This window comes from Pristiophorus japonicus, chromosome 12, assembly GCF_044704955.1.
Source record: "Pristiophorus japonicus isolate sPriJap1 chromosome 12, sPriJap1.hap1, whole genome shotgun sequence".
NCBI classification, from domain to species: Eukaryota; Metazoa; Chordata; class Chondrichthyes; family Pristiophoridae; genus Pristiophorus; species Pristiophorus japonicus.
This window is the reverse complement of record NC_091988.1, coordinates 98,026,254-98,051,796: the sequence shown is the minus strand read 5'-3', so window position 1 is coordinate 98,051,796 and position 25,543 is coordinate 98,026,254. Positions and strand designations below refer to the sequence as shown.

The 25,543-nt window shown below is 47.7% G+C and overlaps 1 protein-coding gene across 1 annotated transcript in view; it reads left to right on the top strand.

Annotated features, from left to right (window-relative positions):
* The first annotated feature begins 397 nt into the window (after positions 1–397).
* Positions 398–25,543, top strand: part of LOC139276824 (cadherin-related family member 4-like) — a 134,164-nt gene continuing 109,018 nt past the window's right edge. Inside the window, exons 1-3 of the mRNA XM_070894822.1 lie at positions 398–663; positions 3,742–3,827; positions 25,485–25,511. Coding sequence (XP_070750923.1) covers positions 398–663; positions 3,742–3,827; positions 25,485–25,511 — 379 coding nt within the window. The remainder of the gene's footprint in view (positions 664–3,741; positions 3,828–25,484; positions 25,512–25,543) is intronic.

Here is a 25,543-nt window from a genome sequence, read left to right as displayed (position 1 = left end):
AGCATATAACATAATGAGAAGGCCCATTGAAAGCAGCCATTTTGAGTAGGAAACAACAATTTTTGGTTCTTTGAGATGGAACTTTGGATTATGTTTTTAATAGATCCCCACCTGGTGGACTACTATGGTAATGCAACTGCTGATGTAAATACAATAAAAGGGTCATGTGACACATCACATGATGACAAGTTCCTATAGAGCCATCTTGTGTGTAGTATGTTTGAGATGTTGTAAAGAATATATCAAATTGGTGATGAAGATAGGATAATTGGATTCCCTAGCTGAAATTTTTGTTGATGGATCATTCCTGCCAAACAACAGTGAGACTTTGATTGTTCTGCATTCTAAAAATCCAAGGTAAATTACCAGCACACTTGGCTTAATTGCCAGAGTCAAGATGGCTGCATCTATGGGATTAATAGGGTGCTTGGACAAGTTTCATCATGACCGAGAGACTTTCGGAGCGTATGTGGAGCGGCTAGAAATGTTTTTCACTGCGAATAGTATCGAAGTCCCCGATGCTGAAAACCATAACTGGGTAATGTTAAAAAGGAAACGGGCTATTTTCCTGACTGAAGCAAGCCCTGAGGTGTATGAAACCCTGAAAAATGTGCTTGCTCCTGTCAAGCCGAAGAGCACACCACTGATCGAGATTCTAACCAAGTAAGAACAACACTACAGTCCTGACCCATGGAAATTGCTGAGAGTTATCATTTTGAAATACGAAATCAATTAACTGATGAGAGCATCAGTGAATACATTGTAGCATTAAAAAAGTTATCCATTCACTGTCATTTCGGAAACTTTCAGGACCGAGCACTGAGTGATGGCTTTGTTTGTGGGATGATAAATGAAGCAGTCAGAAGGAAGTTGTTGACAACCCCTAACTTGACTTTTGATTTAGCTTGTCAGACAGCTATGTCGATGGATATGGCTGACCAATACCCCCGAGACTATTCGCACTATTTTCAGTCGTCAGACAACCGAGGTGAATCACCTGCAGGTTAAAAGTAAAAGGCAGTTGGGCCCCAAGGCCTCAGCAACTGGCCAAGGTAACAGTGCATTGAAGTCGTGCTATCGGTGCCTGGGACAACACATTGCTCAAAGCTGTTCATATGTGAAGGCAGAGTGTTTATACTGCAAGAACACTGGGCATCTTACGAAAGCATACCAACTGAAGAGTAAACCAACTTTCAATACTATAAGCAGAAATCACCAGAGACTACATAGCATTGAAGAGAAGCAACAAGACAAGAAGGTTCTAGAGATACACGTCATCAGGAGCATGAGGGTATCTAACAGCAATTCGCAAAGTATCATCATCTAAGTAGATGTTGCAGGAACCAGGATACCCATGGAAATCAACATTGGTGCATCTGTGAGCGTAGTACTAGAATCACTATATCTCGACAAGTTGAGTGATTTTCTGATGGAGAAATCGAAGATAGAGCTGTAAAGCTACTCAGGAGAGCAAATCCCTGTGCTAGGATGTATCACTGTGCCGGTGAAATGCAAAGATCAGTTTCAGAACTTGCCTCTCTTAGTGGTGTCAGGAGACAAGCCTGCCTTAATAGATAGAAATTGGTTGGAATCACTGAAGCTGGATTGGAATGAGATTTTTTGTGTTGAAACGAGATTTGCATCGAAGGGTGTTTTCATCAAACAGTATCCAAAGGTGTTTCGCGAAACAGACAGTCCGATCCAAGACTTCAAAGCAAGTGTCAGGGTATAGAAGGACGCTAGATCAGTTTACTGCAAGCCACGTCCTGTACCATACGCACTCCAGGAGAAAGTTGAGCAAGAACTCAAAAGACTAGAAACTGAGAACATTATCTCTAAGATAGATCTAAATAATTGGGCTATACCCATTGTTGTTGTACCTATATCAGATGGTAATGCTGATGCTATGTCCAGGTTGCCATCCCCATCACAAGTTACACCCAATAGGCAAGAAGTGTTATATTTTCATACATTGATGAACTGCCAGTCACTGCTGAAGAGATTGGTAGAGCAACCAAACGTGACCCAGTTATGTCAAAAGTATATGATTATATAGCAAATGGCTGGCCAAACCACGTACCAGAGAAAGATGTTCATCCATACATCATTTGTAGGAATGAATTGTCAGTGGATAAAGATTGTATCACGTGGAGTGCAAGAGTAGTTATCCCAAATAAATTAATGTCCAAATTATTAGATCTTCATGACCAGCATCTGGGAATGTGCTTGGCAAAGAGTTTTGCATGCAGTTACATATGGTGGCCAGGTCTAGATAAAGATATAGAGTACATCATTAGGCAGTATGCAACATGTCAATCGGTAAGCAAGCAACCACTTACAGCCATGGAAATAGCCTCCCAGGGTGTGGCAAAGGTTACATGTAGATGTTACATGTAGATTTTGTTGAGCTAGGACAATAGTTGTTCATTGTGATTGATAGCCATTCAAAGTGGGTAGAAGTGCTTCCGATGCAGAAAATAACGAGTAAAACAATAGACAATTTGCGAAGATCGTTTTCTTCATATGGCCTCCCAGAAAAAAATGTGTCTGATAATGGGCCGCAATTTTGTTCAGAAGAATTTGTACGGTTCATGAGCAGAAATGGTGTGAAACATACCAAAGTTCCACCATACCACACTGCTTCAAATGGTGCAGCAGAGCGCACAGTACAAATTGTAAAATGTGCCCTCAAGCAAATGTTGGATACAAATCCAAAGAAACAGCAGTTGTCGTTGGATCACAAACTGCCAAATGTTCTGATTATTTATCATGATACTCCTCATACAACTACTGGTAGAACACCAGCAGAGTTGTTTCTCAAACGACAGCCACAAACCAGGTTCTCGTTGTTGAAGCCAAACTTGGCACAGTCAGTAGAAGAGAAACAATTAAGACAGAAAGCGAATCATGCTAGAGGTAGAATAAGAGAGAGAGAAGTGTGAAATTAAATCAGAAGGTGAGAGTGAAGAACCATCAGCATAAATGGTTAAGATGGTTACCAGGAAGAATAGTGAAGATATGTGGCCCTCGCACATATTTGGTCAAGATGTTTGATCATGGAAAGGTTAGGTTTGTTCACATTGATCATATTTTACTTACAGATATGGAAGGAGTTGAAAGTTGGAATGATTCGATTATTTCTGATGATACAAGTAGCATACCAGTAGCCTATCCTACATCAGCTGTACTAGAAACTAGTCCAAGAGAAAGTCAGAATTTAAGTCTGAGTCCAAGTCAGGCAGACAAACAGTTTGAAGTTGTAGAGAGTTCAAATGTAGATCAAGAGCATCCCTTGGAAAAAATCTCTCCTTAGACTCAGCCAAAATGAGTTTAAGTTCAACACCAAGTTTGGAACATTCTGCTCAAGAGTGAAGGTATCCTCTTCGAAACAGAAAACAAGAGGTTAAGTTTGATTTGTAAATATGGCAAAATAAGTCCATATCTTTTGTTGTGTATAACCATGCAAGTTTGTATGATGATTATTTTGTTATGATTACTTTTTCATTAAGGGAGAAGTATAATTCAGAACTCCCCCTAGTGGACTACTGTGGTAATGCAACCGATGATGTAAATACAATAAAAGGGTTATGTGACATGTCACATCATGACAAATTCCTGTAGAGTCATCCTGTGTGTCGTGTGTTTGTGATGTCATAAAGAATATATCACAGTGTTCAAAGTATGTTCGATGAAAATAATATTTTTGTTGTCACTTTGTTCCTTGTAATTTTTCACTTCCAGGTCACCGTACACTGAGGCTGTGCTTTTCCATCATTACCAGGAGGCAGCTCACAATCACCAGACGTTGGACATTTACAGCTCCCAGAGTAGAGAAAACACAAAAAACTCTGCCAGAAACATTAATCAACTGGGACAGAATGAAAGGAGACAGAACAGTCCTGGGGGTTGAGATAATACAGAATCTAATCAGGCTTTCACTCTCATGGTTTATGAAGTGATATCTACCTTTGTGTAGTTGGACCTGCGAACTGCCTCCTAGCTACCTTGCCATTATCCCATTGCATATTAATCTTTCGATAACAACACTGTGGTTTAGTGTTTAATTCTTGAGTAGCAGAGTGTCCAAGGTTTGCTGATATCGCCTATAAAATGTGAGTATGTGCACCTTGTAGCTTAGTAACGACAGTGTGTTTTCCTGTCTTTATTTTTCCTTTGTACAAATGACTGACATAGAGAATAATGACCTTTGAAGCAGGTAGATCAAGAGGTGATTAGATGTGTCCCTAGAGATATCAACACCCTGAGGGTTGCCATTGACCAGAAACTCAAATGGAGCTGCTGCATAAATACTGTGGCTACTGGAACAGGTCAGAGGCTGGGTATTCTGTGACGAGTGTCCCACCTCCTGACTCCACCATCGACAAATGATGGAATACTCTCCACTTGCCTGGATGAGTGCAGCTCCAACAACACTCAAGAAGCTCGACACCATCCAGGACAATGCAGCCCATCCACCACCTTCAACATTGACTCCCTCCATCACCGATGCACCGTGGCTGCAGTGTGTACCATCTACAAGATGCACTGCAGCAACTCATCAAGACTTCTTTGATAGCAGCTCCCAAACTCGCAGCCTCTACTATCCAGGAGGACAAGGGCAGCAGGTGCATGGGAACACCACCACCGACAACTTCCCCTCCAAGTCACACACCACTCTGACTTGGAAATATATCGCTGTTCCTTCATTGTCGCTGGGTCAAAATCCTGCAACTCCCTCCCTAACAGCACTGTGGGAGTACCTCCACCACATGGACTACAGCGGTTCAAGAAGGCGGCTTGCCAACTTCTCAAGAGCAATTCAGGATGGGAAATAAACGTTGGCCTTGCCAGTGACGCCCACATCCCGTGAATGAATAATAAAAAAAATCAGTTGTTTAAAACTGACCCTCGACAAATCCCAAGAAGAGCCTACAGTACTGTAGCTCCTCAGCCAAAAATGTACCTAACACATCTCTGCTCAAAGCACCACACTCAATCTCACAGTGCCAGATTTCTGAAAAAGTATATAAGAAGCTTACCAAATAATAGAAGAGAAAAAAGAAAGCCTTGCATTTATATAGCACCTTTGTCGAACACCGGATGTCCCAAAGCACATTACAACCAATGAAGTACGTTTTGAAGTGTAGTCACTGTTATAATATAGGGACAGGGCAGATTAACCACTGGGGCGGATGGGGTTGCAGTCCCAGGCCCACCAAAGAACACAGGCCCACCAAATAAATGTAGGAAAAAAATATAAGCCTCCCAAATAAACTGAATAGAATAGACAATAAGAGAAGAAAAACAAGACAGAGGAAAATAGATTCATTTGTTTATACCTATATACAGAAGTACTGATACATACGAATGTACCTATATACAGAAGTACCTATGTACACTAATGTACCGCTATACAGTACACAATATGTACTAGCCTGTTTTATTTCACGTTATTGAAAGAAATTTGCATATATGTATAAGAATCTAGTATTGCAATGTTACCAGAACCAGAATATATTCCTACTTGATACAGAATATATGCTTTCATTGTTGAATATACTGGCCTATTTTTTCATACTCAGAATCAGAATCATATGCGTAATGTAATGAACATGAACAAACATAACTATCGGCCCATTTAGGTCAGTTTGCCCCAGACCCATCCGGCCCTGTATAGGGACAGTAACAACGGGTACTTTGGAAGTTCGGAAACTGCTGTACACCCAGCTTCCAATCCCCACGGCCAGGAGCAACAAGACTCTTTGGGTGGAGCTTGACTTTGTGGGATAATGTAAAACGGGGACAGCGAATCAGCAACCTGCTTTACATCTCTTCCGTGAGGTCAGTGCAGATATAAATGAGGAGCGGTGTAAAATGGGCTGCGATTGATTCTCCCCGCTTTACACCATCGCACAAAGTTAAGGTCGACCCCTCTGATCCTGAAGTGTGTTGCACTGCTGCAGCATCGGGCTCATTGAATGAATAGTGAGAAAGGGAACCTTTAAACTGGAGCAAGTGTGTGGAGTTAGAAGAGAAATTGTTGAGGATGGGAACAAATTTATGCCAAGCTGAGAAGACCATTGGTAAATGGGGACAGGTTTGGAGACACTCATGGGATAAATGAAGAACCTAGAGATCATCCCACGAATGAATGGATGTTTGGAGGAACTGGACCTTTACGGTGAAGATAAAACTGTGAGGGACAGAAAACTTGGCAAAGAGGATCAGAAGAATCCCATATAACAACAACAACTTGCATTTATGTAGAGCTTCTATTATAGTAAAACATCCCAAGGTGCATCACAGGAGCATTATCAGACAAAATTTGGCGCCGAGCCACATAATGTGGGAAAATAGAAAAGCAAATTATAATTTAAATGGAGAAAAATTGCAAAGTGCTGCAGTACAGAGGCACCTGAGGGTCCTTGTGCATGGAACACAAAAAGTGAGTATGCAGGTACAGCAAGTGATCAGGAAGGCAAGTGGAATGTTGGCCTTTATTGCAAGGGGGATAGAGTATAAAAGCAGAGAAGTCCTGCAACAATTGTATAGGGTATTGGTGAGGCCGCACCTAGAGTACTGCGTACAGTTTTGGTCTCCATATTTAAGGAAGGATATACTTGCATTGGAGGCTGTTCAGAGAAGGTTCACTAGGATGATTCTGGAGGTGAGGGGGTTGACTAATGAAGATAGGTTGAGTCGGTTGGGCCTATACTCATTGGAGTTCAGAAGAATGAGCGTTGATCTTATTGAAACAAACAAGATACTAAGGAGGCTCAACAAGGTGGATGGAAAGAGGATATTTCCATTCATAGGGGAGACTAAAACTAGGGGAGACTAAAACTAAGGTTTTCCACTTTTTTTGCATGCTTAACGCCCACTTAACGTCCATTTTACCGCTGAAATGATGTATAACGGCCATATATTGCCCATTTAGTCACAAAATGGAAACTGACGGCATTTTTTGGAAACTTATTGCCGAGTGTTACTTTCCCCATGTGCTTAATGCTGGGAAAAAATAATACTGCCCGCCCACTTTTTTTGGGCGGAATAATCAGAATGGGCGAAATCAACACCCATAATATCGCCAGCCTTAATTTCCGCACTGATTTAACGCCGAGATTCAATAATATCGCCAGCGTTAATTTCCGCACTGATTTAACGCCGAGATTTAATAATACTGCCCGCCCACTTTTTTTTTTTGGCGTAAAGAACATATTTACCGAAACTAGCGACCATGAGATCGCCCAGTATCAATTTCACCACCTCGCGCATACATCGCCCACACTATCGCTCACCCAAAAATCCGCCCAGAAAAAGTGGAACTAACCGGAACTAATCACAGCGTTATGGACGCCATGTTCTATATCACATGTCGCGTCCTTTAATAGGCTGCTGTGCTTCAACCTCGGCGGAGTTCGGATGTACTCTGGAGGTCATTGGAGTTGATGTAAACACCTGTCCAAACATCTTAACCATACTATGACCGATTGGAATTTAATAGGTGTCTTCATCGGGACATTCATTGTTTGTGACCAATCGGTGGAAAACAGAGAGCTATTGCAATGGGGCCTGTCCTTTCTCACCCTCTCTTGGTGACCAATTACATGCAGCAGACTCGAGATCACCAAAGCTATGCTCTCCTGCATTAAGTGCCCAATGTAAGATGTGCCAGACTGATGAGGAGGACCAGACATTACACACCCCGCAAGTACAGGGACAAGTGGTCTTACCTCGACTTGCCCGACACCACCTGCCTTCAACTCCAATGACCTCCAGAGTACATCCGAACTCCGCCGAGGTTGAAGCACAAAGAGGTTATCACTGAGATATGCCAGCTCATAAGGGGAAATCTGCAGCCTGCCAGCACCATCAGTATTGCACTGTCCATCGAGGTCAAAGTCACTGTGGCACTGTCGTTCTACACATCGGGTTCTTTTCAGGCCACAGCTGGCGACATTTGCATGCCACACATTGCTGCATTAGACAAGTCACTGAAACCCTGTACGCATGCAGGAGGGACTTGATCAGGGAGGCACAGAGTGAGAGGCTCTAGGATTCTCCAGAATTGTAAACTTCCCCAAGGTGCAGGGAGCAATAGACTGTATGCACATCGCAAGGCGGGCATCTTTTCTGGATGCAGAGGTTTTCAAGAACCGCAAGGGATTCCACTCCCTGAATGTCCAACTCATTGTCGACCACCAGCAAATTATAATGGCAGTGAATGATAAATTTCCGGGCAGCATCCATGATGCTCACATCCTGCATGAGAGCACTGTATCTGACTTGTTTAACAATCAGTCACAAGGTCACTGCTGGATGCTTGGTGACAAAGGATAAGGCCTCGCCACCTGGCTGATGACCCCATTGCATGACACCCACACCGAAGCCGAGAGGCGATACAACGAGAGCCACAGAGCCACTTGCAATATCGTGGAGAAAACCATTGGAGTGCTTAAGCAGCACTTTAGATGCCTGAACCATTCAGGAGGCGACCTCCAATACCACCCTGAGCAGGTAGCTCAATTTGTGGTGGTGTGCTCCATGCTACATAACTTGGCTATCAGGGGGGACAAGAATTGCCTGGTGAGTCTGACACCAGAGAGAGGAAGAGGTGGACGTGACATTGGCCCAGACAATCAGGCTGATGCTGAAGCCATGCCCCTGCCCCCCTGTAGACTGCATGAAAGGGCCCGTGGTGGTATGATAGTTGCAAGAGCCTTGGTTCAGGAGCTCATCAATGATCATTTTGCCTGAAAGAACGTTGGTGTTATTTACACGGCTGACATACTGCTGGGTGTGCAGGTGATACATCAATGGTGGCCATCAACTTGGTGACAGTTAAAGTTTAAGTTGATTGAAGTTAAGCATAATTATACCCTTTGATGTTAAGGATTCATCAGTGCGTAATGGTGCAGCTATCTGAGCCAATGCGCAACAAGGTTTTGTTAAATAAAAAACATTTAAACTGAACATTAGTCTGAAATCATCAGTATTTCTATAAAAACCAACCCTTCCGCCGCCCCCACCCCCGCGCCCCCCCCCCCCCCGCCACTTCTCCTTCCTACCTCTATCACTTCCCCTTCCCCTCCTGACTCCAAGCCACCTGACCGAGGAGCTCCTCAGGCGATACTTCATTTGGGGGTGGGGGGGGATGATGGCCGACCCGCTGTTTGGACGGTTATGGGAGAGGATGGTCCCGAGGGGGAACGTGCTCTGAGTCAGAAGCAAGATGTTACTCCTGGCTCTCGTGTGGTTGGCAATGAGGATGCAGCACCTTGGGGTGCAGTGCCGCGCTCAGGGACCACTGGGCACCGTCTGCCACCAGTGTTCCTGGATACCAGTTCCAGGGCCTCCTCCATCCCTTCCATGTTATATCTTATTTGTTGGACAAAAACGCGGTGCCAACTATGTTCTTGGTGCTTAGTAGGCTTTTTGCTGCTGGTGAATCTCCCTCGTGCCTCCCACAACAGCCAAACAAACACACAGCACAGCCACACACGCCTCAAGTTCCTCTCTCTCTGTCTCCTCTTCTGCGCATGTCATGATAATCTTTGCCTTCCTGAATCACGGGAATCGAGCATTGCCATACCGTTGTTAAGGACGGCGACACTTTACGGCAGAAGGTCAGCAAGATTTAACGCTACTACACATTTCATATCGCTCACGGTAACGCCCAATTTCAAATATGGAGGCTAGGTGCTTTGGGAATGGGCGAGAAGCCAGCGATCAGAAAACCCATTTTTAACGCCCATTTTGGGGCGTTTTGCACAAAAGTGTACAATCTAGCCCATAGTCTCAGAATAAGGGGCCGCCCATTTAAAACTGAGATGAGGAAGAATTCCTTCTCTCAGAGGGTTGTAAATCTGTGGAATTCTCTGCCCCAGAGAGCTGTGGAGGCTGGGTCATTGAATATATTTAAGGCGGGGATAGACAGATTTTTGAGCAATAAGGGAATAAAGGGTTATGGGGAGTGGGCAGGGAAGTGGAACAGAGTCCATGATTAGATCAGCCATGAGTTTATTAAATTGCGGAACAGGCTCGAGGGGCCAAATGGCTGACTCCTGCTCCTATTTCTTGTGTTCTTGTGTTCTTGTGACATTAGGGCAGCTCAGTTTTAAGGAGCGTCTTGCATGCGGAGAGAGAGTTAAAGAGGTTTATGGAAGAAATTCCGGAGCTTAGAGCCGAGGCAGCTAAAGGCATGGCCGCCAATAGTGGTGCAAAGGGAGTAGGTAATGCACAAGGGGCCAGAACTGGTGGAATGCAGAGATCTTAGAATTAGGATTCCTGACTGTCGGAACTCTGTCTCATATGCAGCACCTTAATCCTTTCCAGTATTTTAAAATCTATTTTTCAGTCTAAATTTTATTAATGCTGGATTTTTGCTTGGATTGTGCTGTTTGCACTCCGGTGGTACAGTAAAGGGTGTCGAAATGGTTACCACCCGGGCGGCCAGCTTACAGTGCCCCGCTGGGAAATTCGGCGCCGATTCTGTGGCGCAAAACGCTCCCGCCTCGCTCTGTAGTTTCAGTCAAATCATGACGGCAGTCATCGAGCAAAGTCCCGCTAGCGCCCCGGTCACTAAATGAGGTGGTAACGCCGCATTTAACATCCGCCCTAAGTCATGCCTGAAAAGCCAGGGCAGTCCCACAGTGCAGCAGGTGGTATTTGCAGCATATTTAAAGTGAGGGAGCAGGATCCTAAATCGGAGGTCACATTGAGTGCAACGTTTGTGCACAGCATGCTGCATGAACCTCAGACTTTAATGTGGCAGATTTATCGGCATTACAGCGTCCTTCCAACTTCAGTGAAATAATTTAATGGGAGCATTACTAGTTCGCCAATGTCTCCTACTCCTTGCTCTTGTTAGGCAGCATCAAGATAGAAGGGCTCTTGGCCATGTCGGGCCACGGATGAGGAGAGGCCGAAGACACCTGGACAGGAGGCCTCACCCACATGGGTTTACAGGCACCAATGCTCAGACTTCCAGCTCTCTGAGGAGCAGTGTGTGAGTAGGCTGCATTTCCGAAAGGAAGTGCTGACAGAGATATGCCATCTCCTACAGGCAGACCTGCAGCCTACCAGCGCCAACAGGACTGCGCTGCCCATCACAGTGAAGGTCACTGTGGCGCTGGCCTTCTATGCCTCCGGCTCCTTCCAGGCAGCAGGGGACATATGCAGCGTCTCACAATACGCTGCACATCGCTGCATTCGCCACATCGCAAAGGTTCTGTACACCCGCAGAATGGTCTTCATAATGTTCCCAATGAGCAGGGAGAGTCAGAATGAGTGGGCATGTAGGTTTGCCAGGATTGCTTGCTTCCCGAGAGTTCAAGCAACCGTTGACCGCACGCACGTGGCCTTGCGAGTGCCATTCCACAATAAAGAGAGATTCAGAAACTGAAAGGGACACAGCCCCCGAAATGTACAGCTAGTGTGCGACCACATGCAGCGCATCCTCGCAGTCAATGCCCACTATCCAGGAAACGCACATGATGCTTTCATCCTGCCTGAGAGTACTGTGTCACAATTGTTTCTGTCACAGCCGAGGCTGGCTGCTTGGGAATAAGGGATACGGCCACCTGGCCCCCTCCGCAACCCCACCACAGAGCTGGAGGAACGCGACAACGAGAGCCATGCCACCACCCGCTGGGCTGTGGCTACGGCACCCCGCATCCCCGGTGGCCGAGTGGCAGCCCATCAAAAGCCCTGCTGAGCTCACCTTTAACGGAAGGGGAGGGCTCTTGGAACGTGTCAGCGCTACGTGGAGAGGCGCAGTAGCGCTCCAATGTTCGCTCGGGCCGAGCCCCCAAGCCCACCCCGAGAGGACGTGGAGCGCCCGACATTGCCCTCCACTTCCTATCAGGGGTGGTAAGCCCAACTTCACTGCCGGGATGGGACCTCTGCACCGTGCACCGAATGTTCGTCCTCGGAAAAGGTACTGCTCCCAAAATGGGGTGATATGCAATTTCGGCCCTCTGAAGTCCAAAATAAGGATTTAAGCAAAATAAAGAATGCTGGTGTAGTGGTTGTATTCTCTGGAAACTGCATATTCGCGGCGTAGTGTGGTGGTGCGATGTTTGTAACCACGGGGAGCCAAGGTGTTGGTATCGATTAAAAGTGTACCGGTAATAATTCTCATCGTAGAATTCAGCTGGACATCAATGGATTTGACATGCGCACTTAATGGCCATGCCGGAGAGCAGTAGTTCGCCGTAGAGTACACCAGGGCGAGTGCTGCCGTATGGAAGGTTTGAGCATCTGCTCCTCATGTGGATCCGGCGAGTTTCTGGATCAAGTTGACCCTACTCTTTAGTTTCTTCCCGTGGTTCTGGAGATGTTGTCTATATGACAGGGTGCGATCAAGTATGACTCTTAGATAGGAGGGTTTGGCATGGTTTGCCTCTGCACTGCAAAAAGAGACTTTCAAAGCTTGGTTTGCTTGATGGGTATAGAGGTGGAATGTCGAGGTGATGGTCTTTTGTGGGTTGGGCCGGAGTCACCATCAGCGGAAGTAGGCCTCCATCCTCTGTAAATCACTGGTCAGGGTAAAGATGGTTTAGGATTGCTAAAAAGCCTTTGGAAAAGAGGATAGTGGCCCACTGTGACACTGATGGTAAGGGTTTCCCAGATACGTTGGAATTCAGAAAATGATGAAGGACCACATTGGTGCTTTGAAGGGTTTGTCTGGGCAGGTTCGGCATGAAGATAAGACCTGGTTGATGAGCTAACCAGATACTCTCTCTGCTTTCACTTCTGAAGGTGTTGTTACTGTCCCAGTCATACTCGATCAATGTGCAGCAACAATCGCTTCATTAAGTAACCACAGAAATGGTAGCAACTAGGAATAAGGCACTTACAGGTGATGGTGCTGGGCCAGTTCCATTGACCCCAGTGTGCTACAGCAAGTGGGGAGCTCAGATGTCAGATGTCAGCCACTGGCCCATATATTCGGTAACTGGTGCAGGTTGGCTTGGTCCTCATGAATTGGAGTGAGCCTTCCTTACACGGCCCCATTATTTAAAGGGAGGAAGATGGTCCTTGGTGACTGACATTGCCATCAATTGAAGGGTTGCCTTTGGAACCGTGTTACAGGGTGATTTGTGTTCACGTGGACAGTTCAGTGTTTATTAAAAATTTCCACAAGGGGTCAGGAACCAGAATAAGGAGTCGGCCATTTAGGACTGAAATGAGGAGAAATTTCTTCACTCAAAGGGTTGTGAATCTTTGGAATTCTCTACCCCAAAGGGCTGTGGAGGCTGAACCGTTGTGTATCCAAGACAGAGATCGATAGATTTTTGAATATTAAGAGAAAGGATTATGGGGATAGTGCAGAAAAGTGGAGTTGAGGTAGAAGATCAGCCATGATCTTATTGAATGGCGGAGCAGGCTCGAGGGGCCGAATGGCCGACACCTGCTCCTATTTCTTAAGTTCTGAAAAAGGCAAGTACTTTCTCTCTTCATGGATCAGCTTAAAGAGGCAGGCCAGGATATTTAAAAGTGAGAGCAACAGCATCAAAAATGCAGACCACAAGAAACATGTCTGAAGCTGCAGCAGCGGCAACCCGACCTCGACACTTTGGGTTCTCTCAAGTTGTTGCCCACATGGGGGAAGAAAGTGACGTGAGTGGTGCCCCACCTCCCACACCCTCACCCCACCTCGGTAAACAAGCAGCAGGCACATGTTAGATGCACTGGCGTTTGGGCGCCTAACCGATCTGCCAAATCTTCTCAGTGGTGGTTTGGATTGAGCGTAGGAGGCGTAAGAGTTCAAAGCTCAAATTGGCCTTGGCCCGAGCGGGCGAGGCTCTCCTGTGGCTGGATGGTAACCTGGAGCTCAGGCTCCAGCAGACGGCAAAGCTCGCCGACTGCCTGCCTGCCTGCCCAATCACAGGACACGTAGGAAACCCCTCCGGATCCAGCACGGTGATTGCCAGGCCTGAGGCCCAGTGCTGAGTGTAATAGAGCTCCCCTTAGTGGATTACTGTGGTAATGCAACCACTGACGTAAATAATAAAAGGTTCATGTGGAAAAGTCACATGATGACAGTTTCTGTGTTGGAGCCACCTTGTGTCATGTAGATTTTGATGTCGTAAGAATATATCACACAGGGGACACCTGGTGACGGACAGAATTCAACTGTTGGTGGTGGCCACCAAAGTAGTGTTGCAGAAGAGCAAGAAAACAAGTGCGCTAGATTTAGATAAATACATTACTTCTAATATACATTTGGTGTTGAGCAAATAATGTGGAACTGAGGGAGCACTGCACTGTCAGAGATGCTGTCTTGCGGATGAGACGTTAAACCGAGACCCCGCCTGCCCTGTCAGATGGACATAAAAGATCCCATGGCACAATTTCGAAGACGAACAGGGGAGTTATCCCCGGCATCCTGGCCAATATTTATCCCTCAATCAACTTCACTAAAACATCTGTTCATCTGTTCATTATTGTCATGTATTTAACCATCTTGCAATGACATAGTCATGTAACTGTAACTCATGTACACTGTACCTGTAGCCTAGAAATGCATACCCTGACCACATGGGAGACACTCCTCACCTGGGTTTGCAGGTATAAAAGGGGAGGTCCCACCCAGGGTCAGCACTCTTTGGTCCTAGAAATAAAAGTGAAGGTCACAGAGTGACCGTGTCTGATATATCCATGCCTCATGTGAGTTTGTAGTAAGGTGCAGGGACACCACATTTGGCAACGAGAAACGGGAATCACCGAACCACGAGGATCGCCACCGGTGGCACAGAGGAACGTTACTGTGTAGGAGAGGACTGGGACCACTTTGTGGAAAGACTCTAGCAGAGCTTTGTCACAAAGGACTGGCTGGCAGAGGCAGCGACTGACAAGCAGAGGGCGCATCTACTGACCAGCTGTGGTCCACAGACGTATGCGCTGATGAAAGACCTGCTCGCAACCCAAAAGCCGGCGGACAAGTCCTTTGAAGAGCTCAGCCAGCTGATCAGTGAGCATCTCAAGCCAGCAAGTAGCGTACACATGGCCCGGCACCGGATCTACTCTCACCGTCGTCGGGAGGGACAAAACGTCTCGGACTTCGTGGCGGAACTGCGGCACTTAGCCAGTCTTTGTAAGTTCTCCGATGCCTGCAGGGGGGAGTTGTTAAGGGACTTTTTCATCGAGGGCATTAATCATGCCGGCATTTTCAGGAAGCTCATAAAGACTAAGGACTTGACTTTAGAAGGGGCGGCGTTGATAGCTCAGACCTTTATGGCAGGGGAAGAGGAGACCAAGCTAATTTACGCACGCAGCCCTGGTCCAAACGTGGCGACGGACCAGGGAGTTAACATGGTGAATGTGGCTCGGGACCCCGCAGGCAGGCAAAGGCATTTCGAAACCACCCGGGCAGCAACAGGCTCTAGGGTGGGCCCGCAACAAGGACAATGGAAAGGGGATCGGCAATTCACGCCATCTCAAGGAACAATGCGTCCCGCGATGGGCATTAACACCCACCATCAGAGTGCTTAGAAACAGCCAAATGGGCAATCAGAGAGGAATGCCTGATAATAGTCCTTTTGTTAACAGCAATTTCAATCTCAGCTCATGCTGGAGGTGCAGGGGGTAGACACACTGCGAGAAGCTGCAGGTTCCAGCAATATACCTGTAGGATTTGTAATGTCAGTGGATACTTGGCCAGGATGTGCAAAAAGGCAGTAGCGAGGCTAATCTGCGAGACAGTGAAACCAGACGAGGGGTCTGCAATGCAGGATGAGGCCTGGGGTAAAGCCATAGATGCTGAAGTTCAGCGGGTTCATGTGGCTGACATCCACAGCTCATACACTAAAACGCCACCCATGATGATGAAAGTCTTACTGAATGGCATCCCGGTGCACATGGAGCTGGACACGGGAGCTAGCCAGTCACTCATGAGCGGCCAACAATTTGAGAGACTATGGCCACACAGAACTAGCAGCCCCAAAGTGGAACGCATTGAGACGCAGCTACGGACGTACACCAAAGAGATCATCCCAGTGCTGGGCAGTGCAAATTTGGTGGTAACACATAATGGATCACAGAACCGGCTGCCACTCTGGATTGTTCCGGGAAATGGCCCCGTGCTTTTAGGGAGGAGTTGGCTAGCTGAGATGAATTGGAAATGGGGGGATGTGCATGCCATTTCATCCGTGGAGCAAAGTTCATGCTCACAGACCCTGCATAAATTCGGGTCACTGTTTCAACCTGGTGTCGGAACGTTCAAGGGCACTAAAGTAGTGATACGCATCACTCTGGACGCCAGACCAGTGCACCACAAAGCCAGTGCCGTGCCGTATGTGATGCGTGAAAAAATTGAATGTGAACTGGACAAGCTGCTCAGAGAGAGCATAATTTCAGCCATTGAATTCAGCGACTGGGCAAGTCCCATCGTTCCCGTCCTCAAAGCAGATGGCTCGGTTAGGATTTGTGGCGTCTACAAAGCCACCATCAACCAAGTATCACTGCAAGACCAATACCCACTTCCGAGAGCGGAGGACCTTTTTGCCACGCTGGCAGGTGGCAAGCTGTTCTCGAAGTTGGACCTCACTTCGGCCTACATGACTCAGGAACTGGCTGAAGAATCCAAGCTTCTGACCACCATCATGACGCACAAGGGATTATTTGTCTACAACAGGTGTCCGTTTGGCATTCGTTCGGCAGCAGCCATCTTTCAGAGAAACATGGAAAGCTTGCTCAAATCCATTCCTGGAATGATCATATTCCAAGACGACATTCTCATAATGGGTCGAGACACCAAAGAACACCTCCACAACCTGGAGGAGGTGCTACGCCGATTGGATTGAGTAGGCTTGCGGCTGAAAAAGGCCAAGTGTGTGTTTTTGGTCCCAGAGATCGAGTTTTTGGGCAGGAGGGTTGCCGCAGACGGGATCCGGCCGACCGAATCCAAAACTGAAGCGATCCGCCGGGCGCCCAGGTCCGGCAACACGTCGGAGTTGCGATTATTCCTGGGACTTTTGAACTATTTTGGGAACTTTCTGCTGCACTTAAGCACATTGTTGGAGCCGTTACACATGCCCTGTGTAAAGGTTGTGAATGATTTTGGGGGGACTGTCAAGAACAGGCTTTCAATAAGGCGAGGAACCTGCTGTGTTCCAACAAACTGTTGACTTTGTATGACCCTTGTAAAAAACTGGTCTTAACATATGATGCGTCATCCTACGGGGTTGGGTGTGTGTTGCAGCAGGGTAACGATGACAGCCAACTCCAACCGGTGGCTTACACCTCCAGGTCGCTCTCCCAGGCAGAGCGTGGATACGGCATGGTCGAGAAACATAGAAACATAGAAACATAGAAAATAGGTGCAGGAGTAGGCCATTCGGCCCTTCTAGCCTGCACCGCCATTCAATGAGTTCATGGCTGAACATTCAGCTTCAGTACCCCATTCCTGCTTTCTCACCATACCCTTTGATCCCCCTCGTAGTAAGGACTACATCTAACTCCTTTTTGAATATATTTAGTGAATAGGCCTCAACTACTTTCTGTGGTAGAGAATTCCACAGGTTCACCACTCTCTGGGTGAAGAAGTTTCTCCTCATCTCAGTCCTAAATGGCTTACCCCTTATCCTTAGACTGTGACCCCTGGTTCTGGATTTCTCCAACATTGGGAACATTCTTCCTGCATCTAACCTGTCTAAACCTATCAGAATTTTAAACGTTTCTATGAGGTCCCTTCTCATTCTTCTGAACTCCAGTGAATACAAGCCCAGAAGGAAGCACTCGCGTGTGTTTACAGTGTGAAAAAGATGCACCAGTACCTTTTTGGTAGACGGTTCGAGCTAGAGACGGAGCACAAGCCGTTAACATCCTTGTTGTCCGACAGAAAGGCTGTCAATGCCAATGCGTCAGTTCGCATACAGCGATGGGCCCTCACGCTGGCTGCGTATGACTACACCATACGACACCGGCCAGGCACCGAAAATTGTGCTGACGTGCTCAGCAGGCTCCCACTGGCCACCACCGAGGGGGCGTCGGAGCAGAGTGCCGAGATGGTCATGGCTGTTGAGGCTTTTGACACTGCAGGCTCCCCCATCACAGCCCGCCAGATCAAACTCTAGACCAACAGGGACCCCCTCCTATCCATGATAAAGAAGTATGTCCTGACTGGGGATTGGGTGCCTGCGCACAGAGCGTGCCCCGAGGAAGTCAGACCGTTTCAGAGACGGATGGATGAACTCTCCATCCAAGCTGACTGCCTGTTATGGGGCAGCCGGGTAGTCATGCCCCAGAAAGGAAGGGAAGCGTTCATCAGGGAACTCCACAGCGAGCACCCTGGCATCGTGTTAATGAAGGCCATTTCCCGGTCACATGTATAGTGGCCGGGGATTGACTCAGACCTGGAACACTGGGTTCGCAGGTGCACGACGTGTGCCCAGCTAGGCAATGCCCCCAGGGAGGCCTCCCTCAGCCCGTGGCCCTGGCCCACCAGACCATGGTCACGTATTCACGTAGACTATGCGGGCCCGTTTATGGGGAAAATGCTCCTGATCGTTGTCGATGCATACTCGAAGAGGATCGAATGCATCATATTGAACTCGTGCACGACATCCATCACTGTGGAGAGTCTGCGTACGGTTTTCGTGACCCATGGCTTGCCGGACATCCTGGTCAGCGATAATGGCCCGTGTTCCACCAGCTATGAATTCCAGGAGTTTATGTCGGGCAATGGTATCAAGCACGTCCGGACAGCGCCGTTCAAGCCAGCTTCCAATGGCCAGGCGGAACGGGCGGTCCAAGTCATAAAGCAGGGCATGCTACGCATCCAAGGACCCTCCCTTCAGTACTGCCGATTGCGCCTCCTGCTGGCCTACAGGTCCCGCCCGCACTCGCTCATGGGAGTCCCGTCAGCGGAACTCCTCATGAAACGCACGCTCAAGACGCGGCTGTCCCTCATTCACCCAGCCCTGGCAGACAGTGTTGAGGGCGAGCACCAGTCCCAAACCGAGCTTCATGATCGAAACTCAAGGGAGAGGTGTATAGAAATAGATGACCCGGTATTTGTTCTTAACCATGCTTTGGGACCCAAGTGGCTTGAGGGCACCGTAATTGGCAAAGGAGGAAATAGAGTCATGGTGGTCCGACTAAACAATGGGCAGATATGTCGCAATCACTTGGACCAAGTAAAGACAAAGACACGGAGGAACCGGAAGAAAAGCATGAAATGGCACCACACCACTGCCAGCGGACGAGCAACAAAGACAGCCCTCAGCATGCACAGTCCCTGCGGCCAGCCCGGACAGGCCGGAATCACCTCAAGTGACAGGGACGCATGCTGAGGCTCAGCCACCAGAGCCACAACTGCGGCGCTCCACGAGAGAGCACCAACCACCCGATAGACTTAACCTCTGAAACTAAAAGACTTAAGGGGGGAGGGGGAGGTGATGTCATGAATTAAACCATCTTGCAATAACATAGTCATGTAACTGTAACTCATGTACACTGTACCTGTACCCGAGAAATGCACACCCTGACCACAGGGGGTGAACTTGCGGGAGACACTCCTCACCTGGGTTTCCAGATATAAAAGGGGAGGTCCCACCCAGGGTCAGTACTCCTTGGTCCTGGAAATAAAAATGAAGGTCACAGAGTGACCGTGTCTGATATATCCATGCCTCGTGTGAGTTTGTAGTAAGGTGCAGGGACACCACATTTATCTCATTGCTGTTTGTGGGAGCTTGCTGTGTACAAATTGGCTGCCACATATCCTACATTATAACAGTATCTCCACTTCAAAAGTACTTCATTGCCTGTAAAGCATTGTGGGACGTCCTGAAGGGCGCTATATAAATGCAAGTTCTTTCTTTAGGTCGCATGGTAGAGCGGGAGATTTCTGCCAGTGTTCTAGTAGTTGCCTCCTCTTGTTTTGTATTGGTCAAATGCTTACTGCGGTTTGTTAAAAGCATTACTTTTTCATCATTAAGGTGTATAATCTTGTGATTTGCTAAGCTTTCTGAACCAATCTCGTGTTAAAAATATAACCGATGCTTCTTGTGATGAAACAGAGATTAGAAAACGGCTTTCGGTGATGTGGGGTAAGCGGGTGGTGGTGGTGTCACAATGAAGTTGTACATTATGGCTGATGTGCAGAGTGCAGTGTTGCAATGGCGGGGAGGGGTAGGACAGCCTGTGTTGTTGTGTTGCTAGATCCTCGACACCTAGTAACCCCACAGTGTTTGGGAAAGCAATGCGAGGTGAGCTGACACAGAGAGTCACTGGGACAGTGCCCAACTCTAGAATCAGTCTCACTCTCTGACAGTATTGCAGTGGGGCCCAACCACCATGGACCTCCCCTTATTCATCAGGCTTCTTGTAGCTTTTGTTTATTTTAGGGGTAAGTATTAATACTTTGCGTCTGCTTCACTGTTTCTTATGTGACTGATGACAGATTTAGGGTGACAGCTTGTGTATTTACATGGGAAATCTGATGGGGAGTGCAACTGTTTCCGGATAACATGATGTATTTATTCCAAAGCAAAATACTGTGGATGCTGGAATCTGAAATAAAATCAAAAATTGCTGGAAATACTCAGCGGGTCAGGCAGCATCTGTGGAGAGAAACAGAGATAATGTTTCAGGTCTGTGACCCTTCGTCAGAACGAGAAAAGTTGGAGATGTAACAGGTTCTTAAGGAAGTGCCGGGGCAGGGAAAGGGAGAGGGGAGGAAAGAACAGAAGGGTAGGTCTGTGATAGGGTGGAAGGCAGGAGAGATTAGAGAGACAAAGGGATGAGGGTCAAAAATAAGATGGTAATGGCACGAGTTAGGAAACCAAAGATGAGTCTCAATGGGGTGTGAATGGTGGAGTCATCACCAGCCGCCATGGAGAGAGAAAAATAAAAATAAAAAGGGTGAGCGGAGGGTGGGGGGGGAGTTTGTAAAAAACAAGGGAGGAAAGGGAAAGAAAATGTGGGCAGAGATTATGGTCTGAAATTGTTGAACTCGATGTTGAGTCCAGAAGGCTGTAAAGTGCCTAAACGAAAGATGAGGTGCTGTTCCTCAAGCTTGCGTTGAGCTTCATTGGAACAGTGTAGGAGGCTGAGGACAGAGATATCAGAGTGGAGAATTAAAGTGACAGGCGACCGGAAGATTGGGGGCACACTTACGGACTGAACGGAGATGGTCCGCAAAGCGGTCACCCAATCTACGTTTGGTCTCCCCAATGTAGAAGGACCACATCGTGAGCAGCGAATACAATATACTAAATTGAAAGAAGTACAAGAAAATCGCTGTTTCACCTGGAAGGAGTATTTGGGGCCCTGGATAGTGGGAAGGGAGGAGTTAAAAGGGCAGGTGTTGCATTTCCTGGGCTTGCATGGGAAGGTGCCGTGGGAAGGGGAGGGGTTGCTGGGGGTGACTGCGGCATGGACCAGAGTGTTGCGGAGGGAGCACTGAGAGGGGAGAGGAGGGGAAGATGTGATTGGTGGTGGGATCACGCTGGAGGTGGCGGAAATGGCAGATCCATTGAACGTGAAGGCTCTGCTGGGATGAAAGTGGAGGACAAGGGTAACCTTGTCACGGTTTGGGAGGGAGGGGAAGGGGTGAAAGCAGAGATGCGGGAAATAGAACGGACACAGTCGAGGGCCATGTTAACCATGGTAATGGGGAATCCTCGGTTGAAGAAAAAGGAAGACATGTCAGAGGCACTAGTATAGAAGTTGCATCGTCAGAGCAGATGCGACGGAGACGGAGAAACTGTGAGAATGGAATGGAGTCCTTACAGGATGCAGGGTGGGAGGAAGTGTAGTCCAGGTAGCTGTGGGAGTCAGTGGGCTTACAGTGGATACTGGTCGAAAGCTTACCCCCAGAGATGAAGACAGAGAAGTCGAGGAAGGGAAGGGAAGAGTCAGAGATTGACCATGTGAAGGTGAGGGAGGGTGGAAATTGGATGCAAAGTGAATGAAATTTTCTAATTCAGGGCGAGAGCAGAAAACGGCACCGATATAGTCATCAATGTACCGGAGGGAGGGGACCCGAGTAGGACTGGAACAAAGAATGTTCCACATATCCCATGAAAAGGCAGGCATAGCTAGGACCCATGTGGGTTCCCATAGCAACACCTTTAATTTGGAGAAGGTGAGTGGAGTTAAAGGAGAAGTTGTTCAATGTGAGAACAAGTTCAGCCAGGCGGAGGAGAGTGGTGGTAGATGGGGATTGGTTGGGCCTCTGCTCGAGGAAGAAGCGGAGCGCCCTCAGGCCATCCTGGTGGGGGATGGAAGTGTAGAGGGATTGGACGTCCATGGTGAAGACAAGATGGTTGGGGCCAGGAAACTGGAAACTGTTAAAGTGACGGAGGGCGTCGGAGGAGTCGCGGAAGTAGGTGGGAACGGACTGGACAAGGGGAGAAAAAATAGAGTCGAGATAGGAAGAAATAAGTTCCATGGGGCAAGAACAGATGGGTCTACTGGGGAAGTCCTGTTTGTGGATCTTGGGAAGGAGGTAGAAGAGGGCTGTGCGGGGTTGGGGAACTATGAGGTTGGTAGCTGGGAGAGAAGATCTCCAGAGGAGATGAGGTCAGTGACGGTCTGGGAAATGTTCAGTAGTGGGGTCATGGTCCAGGGGAGGTAGGGGGAGGTGTCAGAGAGTTGGCGATCAGCCTCTGCAAAGTAAAGGTCGGTTTGCCAAGCAATAACAGTGTCACCCTTGTCAGCAGGTTTGATGACAATGTTGGGGTTGGATCTGAGAGAGCGCAGTGCATGTTTACAATTGCATTTGCAGCTGTGTCTGTGTGTGCATGTCCGAGTGTGTGTGTCTGTGTGTGCATGTCTGTGTGTGCGTATCTATGTGTGTGTGTGTCTGTGTGTGTGTCTGTGTTTGAGTGTGTCTGTGTGTGTGTCTGTGTGTGTGTGTGTGTCTGTCTGTGTCTCAGAGTGTGTGTGTCTGAGGGTGACTGGGTCTGAGGGTGAGTGTTTGTGCAGGTGTGTTAGTGTTTGAATGTGTTTCTTTCTGTGTGTGACTATGAGTGTGCCTGTGTTAGGGTGTATGTGTGTGTGTGAGTGAATGTGTCTGTGTCTGTGTGTGACTTTGTGTGAATGTGAGTGGAGCTGAGAGTGTGTGAGTGTGAGTGTATCTGTCTGAAGTGTGTGTCTATGTCTGTGCCTGTGTGTGTGTGTCTGAGAGTGTTTGAGTGTGAGCACATCTGTCTGTCTGTCTATGTATGTGTTTGTATGAATGTGTTTGTGTGAGTGTGTCTGTGTCTGTGTGTGAGAGTGTGTGTGTCAACATTTGTGTGCGCCTGTGTGTGTGTGTGTGTTTGTGCGCATGTGTGTGTGTCTGTGTGTCTGGTGTGTGTGTCTCTGCGTGTGTGTATGTGTGTGCGCGTTTGTGTGCATGTGTGTGTCTGTGGGTTCATTTGCGTAAGTGTATGCATTTGTGCGGGTGCATGTGTGTGGGCGCATGTGCATGTGTGCGCGCGTGCATGTTTGTGTATGCACGTGGCATGTGTGTGCATTTGTGCATGTGTGTGGGCGTGCACGTGGGCATGGGTGCATCTGCATGCATGTGCATGCGGATGTGTGTGTGCAAGTGTGTGGGTGCATGCGTGCATGAGAATGAGTGCAAAACATGTGTGTTTGCGTGAGCGTGTATATGTGTGCTTGCACCTCTGTAATTTCCCTGCAAATTTACTTCTCTTTATCCTTCCCACTAGTTGGTGGTCTATCGAATACACCAGTAATGTAATGGCACCTCTATTGTTTCTTAACTCTTGCCATATAGATTCTGTCCTTGACCCCTCCAGGACATCCTCTCTCTCCAGTACTGGAATATGCTCCTTAATCAATACTGCCACCCACCTCCTTTCCTTCCTTCCCTATCTTTCCTGAACACCTTATATCCAGGAATATTTAATAGCCAATCCTGCCTTTTAGCCAGGTCCCCATCATCACCACAACATCATATTCCCATGTATCGATTTGTGCCAGCGACTCACCAACCTTATTTACCACACGTTGTGCGTTCACACACATGCACTGTAAACCTATCTTAGACCTTTTTGTATTCTCTCTTAGTCTGACCCCACCTAATAGAGTTCTATTTCTTACTCTAGTGCTCTCTGTTCCTCCCAATCCTTTCTTTGAGTGTGTGCATAGCTACATGTCTGTATGTGAGTGTGTGGCATGTGTGTCATGTCTGCGTGCGCCTGTGCACACATGTGTGAATACATGCGTGCAGCACGTATGCGCATGCATGTGTGTGTGCTGCGGAATGCGTACGAGTGGGTGTGAGTGTGTGTTTGTGCAAGTGGGTGCGAGTGTATGTGCATGCGTGTTTGTGTGCAGCATGCATATGCATGTGCGGTGCATGTATGAGTATATGTGTACGTGTTTGCGTATCTGTCATGCAGTGTGTGAGTGTGTCTGTTCTGTCCTAGGTTTTGTAAATAGTTCTAGCCCATCATGTTGTTGTAATGGTAAGCAATGAGCTGCAGAAGGAAATCCATTCCAAATATTTGAAGCTTCAGAAAGGGTGAAAGGTTTTAAATTGTCTCAGTCATTTCTTGCCAGTTTGATCTTTTACATTCGGATATGTTTATTTATACTGCTAAAATGGCTGCCATGTCTCTGATTGACTCTCCATTATCACATGACCTATTGCTGATTGGTCTACGTGCACAATAAGTCACACCCTGAAGTTTCTCTGGAATGTGTAACTGGAACCACCCAGCCCAAGTTCTGACTGACTTTGCAAATTGTAATTCGATCCATTTTGACTTCAGAAGTCACAGGGGATAGATCTCCCCAAAAGCCACCAAGTTCCAGTAGAAGTCGCTTACCCAAGCGCAAGCTTACCCCTCCCCCCACCCTACCCGCCATAGATGGTGCAATGTGTGGGTCATGGATTGTTAACAAGTATATCAGGGTAATTGGGTATGAAGTGAATCGTGACAGTGTCGTGACTTCTGGATTTCATCCACTCCAATGATGTCCCTTGTAACACACACACCGAACTCTCCGAGAAACTGAGTGTGGGTGTAAAGGGGGTTGGAAGAATGTGATCCGTCTTCCCTGAGTTCCCTTCCTCCCCTCTCTCTTCCCCTCTCTCTCTCTCCCCTATGTCTCTCTCTCTCCCCCCTCCCTTTCTTTCCCCCTCTCTCTCCTTCCCCGCCCCCCCCCCACCAGTCTCTCTCTCCTTCCTCCCCTATGTCTCTCTCTCTCCCCCCTCCCTTTCTTTCCCCCTCTCTCTCCTTCCCCGCCCCCCCCCCCACCAGTCTCTCTCTCCTTCCTCCCCTGTGTCTCTCTCCCCGCTGCCCCAGATTCTGGGGAACAATGTGATCGGCTGGATTGTGGGGCCCCATTTCCGGTTCGGGTTTCGGGTGGGAGGCATCAGGGGCAGAGTGGAAAGGACGCAGGCGCAGAAGGACAGAAAAAGGACAGTACAAATAGACGCACCGTTTATATTCTGTGTTTATACTATGTTGTGTGGCCAGATGATTAATTATACATTGTTTGACATGTTTTTTTCCCAGATGGTTGGTGTGCTGAAGGACGAAGTGGTAAGTTTTTTTAATAAATAGCATGCTTCAAG